General features: G+C 56.5%; 1 protein-coding gene across 2 annotated transcripts in view; it reads left to right on the top strand.

Annotated features, from left to right (window-relative positions):
• Positions 1–4,270, top strand: part of COMT (catechol-O-methyltransferase) — a 26,080-nt gene extending 21,810 nt beyond the window's left edge. For both annotated transcript variants that reach the window (XM_008584549.1, XM_008584548.1), the window contains exons 4-5: positions 242–373; positions 3,841–4,270. In XM_008584549.1, coding sequence (XP_008582771.1) covers positions 242–373; positions 3,841–4,041 — 333 coding nt within the window. In that variant the 3' untranslated portion in view covers positions 4,042–4,270. The remainder of the gene's footprint in view (positions 1–241; positions 374–3,840) is intronic.
• Positions 4,271–6,192: the final 1,922 nt, after the last annotated feature.

Genomic DNA, 6,192 nt, shown 5'->3' with positions numbered 1-6,192 from the left:
TAACATCGGCTTCCTTTTTTTGTAAGGATTAAAGCAGAGGGAACAATTGAAACTGGCCTGTTTGGGAAATTGGCTGTTGTCTCTCCTAATTTCTCGGAAGGTCAGAGAATAACTCAGTTTTGCTTTGGTGAACGAGGAACCTCAGCACGAGTGACTCCGTTTTGGTTCTTAGTCTGGTCTTTTGAGGCCTAGTGCAGGAGCTCAGTCCCAAACAATGGCCTATAACTTTGATTTAACACAGGTAACAGTTCTGGTCGGGGCGTCCCAGGACATCATCCCCCAGCTGAAGAAGAAGTATGACGTGGACACGCTGGACATGGTTTTCCTCGACCACTGGAAGGAATGCTACCTGCCAGACACGATCCTCCTGGAGGTGAGCCACCACCCGCCTTGCCAGGATGGGCCTCCATGCTGCTGCAGGGGCCACCAGCACCACCTGGTCGGTTGGCCTCAGTCTCTCTGAAGAGCCAGGTGCCCCAGCTAAGCCCTGCTGAGGGCGGCCCTTGGGGACAGAGCTGGGCCCTGGGGGGCAGCCGTGGGCACAGACCTCACTCCTACTGAGGTGCCACAAGGCCAGGGAGCACAGAGGGCTGAAGAGGCCCTGGGGAGGAGAGGGGAGGAAGGGGGTTCTGGGCAGGGGAAGCTGGCCTAGGGGTCTGGCTGGGTGGCCAATTGAGAATGGGGGTGCCAGTCCACCTGCACAGGGCAGGGTGCTACCAGGTAGTGGGGTGAGCGCCATGGACCAGAAGGCCTGGGCAGAAAGGGCACAGGGCTGAGGTACAGAGGCAGAGCTGTTCTGGGCTGGGCGGTGGCTTGTGCTGGCTCAGGGGGAGGGGTGTCTCCTGCAGAGCTTCCTCCTGGGTCCCTTGTGCAGCCCCGCACCCCACCCCTAGACTACCGGCCCTGCCCAGTGAGGACCCCCAGTGCCTCCCTGAGTGAGGCTGAGCAGTGACTGTTGTCCCATCCTCAATCCCTGGATGGCTGCGGCTTGGTGACCCTTTGTGAGCTGACACTTACGGAGTTTCATACTGATGACATGCTAACTTGTCCCTCCCTGGTAGTCGAGAAGGGGACACTGAACAGCTCCTTGGCCCTCCCCCAGGGCTCAGGATGCTCGGCCTCCCCACGGCCTCCCCGCCCAGTGCCAGTGTGGGGTCGTCCCACGTTGCTGTCTGGTGCCTGCTCACCTGCAGCTCTCCACAAGCCAGATGCTCCACTGTGGGACCATGGGCATGAGGGGACAGCCACCCAGGCCCTGGGCACAGATGGGAAGGAGCCAGAGTTTTACAGACCTGGTGGGTGCAAAAGGGCACAGAACGTTCTGGGAACAGGATTAGTCAGGGCATGGAGGGCTTGGAGCAGGTGAGGGTGGGCTTAGACCTGTTAGATCCAGAAGATCCCTGGCAGCCTTGTGGGGAGTGGAGCGGGATGGCTGGCGGAGGGCGTTTCAGAGGCCCCCAGACCATATAGGCGGTGCTGAGCCCTGCGAGTGGAGCACGAGGGAAGACCTGGGGCCCAGAAGGTGACCCGGAGGACCTGTGTCGGGAAGGGAGAGGGCAGTGGGGACTAGATGGCCTTGGGCCAGGACAGGGAGGCTGCGAGGAGCCCGTCTGGGCAGGGGGATGCCCAGCCCCAGCAGCGGAGGGGGGAAGCTGCAAATTGGGTTTGAGGGCAGAGAGCAGGCGGTCGGCCGGGCAGTGCTTGGTCGGGAGAGACAGACCCACAGCTGGGCTGCGTCCCAGGGGGTGGATCTCCGCAGCTTTGGTGTGTGTGATAATTACAGAGGCCTGCATTGATAGAAAAGTAGCAAATATTGCAGTTTAGTAACTAGGAAACTAATAGTGTTCTCAGTGCTGCTTCTTCAAAGCTGTAATTATCTAAAAAGCAGAGAAGACACAAATTGGGAATGGCTGTATTTTTTAAACGTGCATTCTGCAGACCCACAGCTGGGGCTCTGCAGCCCCTGGCTGGTGCAGGGTCAGGGCCAGCCTGGCTCTGCAGAGGCCCAGCCCCTCCTCCTCCTCCCCCCACCCAGTCGGCTTAGTGTGTATGGGTGGTGGGGGGAGGTAAGGGAATAAGGGGCAGGTGGCAATTCAAAATTGAATGGCTGCTTTGAAGGGGTGGCCTCAGTCTTTTGTCACATAGGCATCTCCTGTTAGATCCAGAAGATCCCTGGCAGCCTTGTGGGGAGTGGAGCGGGATGGCTGGCGGAGGGCGTTTCAGAGGCCCCCAAACCATATTGGCGCGGTGCTAAGCCCTGCGAGTGGAGCACGAGGGAAGACCTGGGGCCCAGAAGGTGACCCGGAGGACCTGTGTCGGGAAGGGAGAGGGCAGTGGGGACTAGATGGCCTTGGGCCAGGACAGGGAGGCTGCGAGGAGCCCGTCTGGGCAGGGGGATGCCCAGCCCCAGCAGCGGAGGGGGGAAGCTGCAAATTGGGTTTGAGGGCAGAGAGCAGGCGGTCGGCCGGGCAGTGCTTGGTCGGGAGAGACAGACCCACAGCTGGGCTGCGTCCCAGGGGGTGGATCTCCGCAGCTTTGGTGTGTGTGATAATTACAGAGGCCTGCATTGATAGAAAAGTAGCAAATATTGCAGTTTAGTAACTAGGAAACTAATAGTGTTCTCAGTGCTGCTTCTTCAAAGCTGTAATTATCTAAAAAGCAGAGAAGACACAAATTGGGAATGGCTGTATTTTTTAAACGTGCATTCTGCAGACCCACAGCTGGGGCTCTGCAGCCCCTGGCTGGTGCAGGGTCAGGGCCAGCCTGGCTCTGCAGAGGCCCAGCCCCTCCTCCTCCTCCCCTACCCGGTCGGCTTTGTGTGTGTGGGTGGTGGGGGGAGGTAAGGGACTAAGAGGCAGGTGGCAATTCAAAATTGGATGGCTGCTTTGAAGGGGTGGCCTCAGTCTTTTGTCACATAGGCATCTCCACAGGGCTGTTTGAGTGTCCTCATAACATGGCAGCTGGATTTCCCCAGAGCCAGAGATGACACAATGAGAGACACAGATAGACCGAAATAACGAGAAATCTCTAAGCGACAGTGACTGAAGCATATCTTGCCCTGATCTATTGCTCTCCTGAAGACAAATACCTCTTCTCAATGTTTCTCTATTACTTTGTGCGATGTAAGCAGATCCTCCTCCCAGCGTAGACACACAAGCGTCCTATGAGGGTTCTCCCCTGAGGACAGACCCTGGGGGCGACTACCTGTGGCTGCATATCCAGTAACAATTCCTTCCTTCTGCACAGAGTACAGGCTTAGGAACCCCAATGTCCTCCCAGGGCCCAGGCACCAACAGAGATGGGGGTCTGTAAAAGCATGTCCAGAGCAGAACCCCAGGGACACACATGTCGGTGGAGAGGTTGGCCCCACCCCCAGCCCCGCAGGGTCACCCTGGTCAGGCTGGTCTTGCCTCCAGTGGCTGAGCTGCCCCTGTCCCCTCACCTCTCACTTGTAGGTGCCCGTGTTCCCAGCACTGGGTGTCTTAGGGACCCACTGGCCTGTGGCTCCAATGTTTCCTCCACTCAGCTAGCATTTATTGAGCACCTATTGTGTGTGCCACATGCTATACTAGGGACTAGGGATGGATACAGGAGTGAGGGAAGGAGTAAAAGGTCCCTGTCCTCATTGAGCCAGCACTCTAGAGGTGGGACTGGAGCACAGCCCTTTCCTGTAGTGGCCACTGCCAGGGAGAAAATGGAAGGCCTCAAGGAGTCCCAGGCCTCAGGGCCAGGTACAGGCCAGCGTGTGGAGTCTCAGCCTGGTGAAGGGCAACTGTTCTGGTTTGAGGTGGGTTTGCCTGGTATCCCTGACCCTTACCCATTTCTGTCTGTCCCCTGAAGGAACATGGCCTGTTGCGGAAGGGGACCGTGTTGCTGGCCGACAACGTCATCTGCCCGGGAACACCAGACTTCCTGGCACACGTGCGCGGGAGCAGCCGCTTTGAGTGCACACACTACCCCGCCTTCCTGGAGTACACGAAGGTGGTGGACGGCCTGGAGAAGGCCATCTACATGGGCCTGGGCAGCCCGGCGCAGCCTTGACGGCCCGCCCTGCTCTGCGCTCCCTCGCCAGCCTGGTTCTGAAGGGCACGATGGACGTGCTCCCACTAACCCTACTTCTGCGGTCCTGGGGTCTGTCCTTAAATGCAAAGCATGCTGCAGGCCTGAGCCCTGCCCACGTTAACCTCTCGGTGCTGCAGCTCCACGCTGTCTTTTCTTTAACGACAAATCCCAGGCTCTTTACTAAAATCAGCTAGCTGTAATAATCTTATATTCTAATTTCATATTTTAAAAAGAGAAATCCCGGATCTAGATATTTAGATACGAGAGGTCAGCTTAGCACCACGCTTCTCACCCTCCACGTGGCCCCCATACCCTGCTGCGCTCCGCTCCAGCACCAAACACACTGAGCTCCCCTTGACGGGATGATAATGCCATGGGCCTGGCACAGGGCTGGCTGAGTTCTGGGTATTACACCTGGCCCAATAGTGGAGAGGGAGCCAGCCCTACTCAACACTGCTCCTTCTGTGGCCAGGCCAGGGGCACCTGTTAGCACCACATGCATGTCTGCCTGCCTGGGAAACTCTGAGCCCTGCCCACGTTAACCTCTCGGTGCTGCAGCTCCACACTGTCCTTTTTTTAACAACGAATACCAGGCTCCTTACTAAAATCAGTTAGCTGTAATAATCTTATATTCTAATTTCATATTTTAAAAAGAGAAATCCATGGGCCAGCCTGTGGCTCACTTGGGAGAGTGCGGTGCTGATAACACCAAGGCCACAGGTTTGGATCCCTATATAGGGATGGCTGGTTAGCTCAATGGGTGAGCATGGTGCTGACAACACCAAGTCAGGGGTTAAGATCCCCTTACTGGTCATCTTTTTTCTTTTTTTGTTTTTTGGGTTTTTTTGTGTGACCAGTAAGGGGATCGTAACCCTTGGCTTGGTGTCGCCCACACCGCGATCAGCCAGTGAGCGCACCGGCCATCCCTATATAGGATCCGAATCTGCGGCCTCAGCACTCCCAGCACCGCACTCTCCTGAGTGAGCCACAGGTTCGGCCCCCGTCATCCTTTTTAAAAAAATAAAAAGAGAAATCCAGGATCTAGATATTTAGATACGAGAGGTCAATTTAGCACCACCCTTCTTACTCTCCACGTGGCCCCCGTACCCTGCCGTGCTCCACTCTGGCACCAAACACACTGAGCTCCCCATGACAGGATGATAATGCCACATGCTCGGCCCAGGGCTGGCTGAGTTCTGGGTATCACACCCGGCTCAGCAGTGGAGAGGGAGCCAGCCCTACTTAACACTGCTCCTTCTCTGGCCAGGCCAGGGGCACCTCTTAGTGCCACATGCATGTCTGCCTGCCTGGGAAACCAGCACAGCGCAATTGACCAGACTTACACCCATCTCTGACCGGGTAGGCACTGGGGACAGGTGGACACAGGACCAAACAGCAGTGTTTGGCCCTCTGGGCCCACATGTGACACTGAGTGGAAGCACCTCCATCCCCAATCCCACCTGGCCTTGCCTATGGAAGAGGAAGCAGGCTCAGACTGTCACAGCATTTCTGCTGGTTGCCACCTACAAGTGACAAAGCAGAGTTGGTTTGTGTCTACCTAATCCAGGGCTGTCCCCAACCCCCCCCTCTGGCCCTCCAGCCCCAACTCTCCCAAGGAGTCAGACTGCTGGCCACCTCAGAGGCTCCCAAAGGCCCCAGTATGGGCTGAGTTCCTAGACCTGGGACAAAGATCAACCCTGTCCTGGCTGAGCCCACCTGTGCCTAAACCAGCCACTGGCCAGACTCTACTCCAGGGCTTTTGGCCCAACTAAGCAGCTAGAAGCCAGTTTGTTCCTCTGGACACATGGAGAGATCAGCAAAAGGCCCTAGGGGCCAGGAGCAGACCCCTACCCACCACTGAGCATAGCAGGTGGATGCCCACCCGCCCCTTCCCCACCCAGACAGATCCAGGCCTCTGCTCTTAGCACCCAGGAAAGAGAAGACAGAAGTTCCTTTGCTGTTTTTTTTTTTAATTTTTAGATTTTCTTACAAAAATTTAGATGTTTACCAATACAGTCTTATTTTGGTTTTGTTTTTAATGCTTTATGTCAGTGTTTTTCTTCTGTGTTTAAGTCACAAACAGCAGGCACTGAACAGCAGCCTCCCCGCCCCCCTGCCCCCACCCCCCCC

The sequence above is a fragment of the Galeopterus variegatus genome, unplaced genomic scaffold (genome assembly GCF_000696425.1).
Source record: "Galeopterus variegatus unplaced genomic scaffold, G_variegatus-3.0.2 Scaffold3303, whole genome shotgun sequence".
NCBI classification, from domain to species: Eukaryota; Metazoa; Chordata; class Mammalia; order Dermoptera; family Cynocephalidae; genus Galeopterus; species Galeopterus variegatus.
The sequence above is the reverse complement of the archived record's forward strand: the minus strand, read 5'-3'. Positions and strand labels throughout refer to the sequence as shown.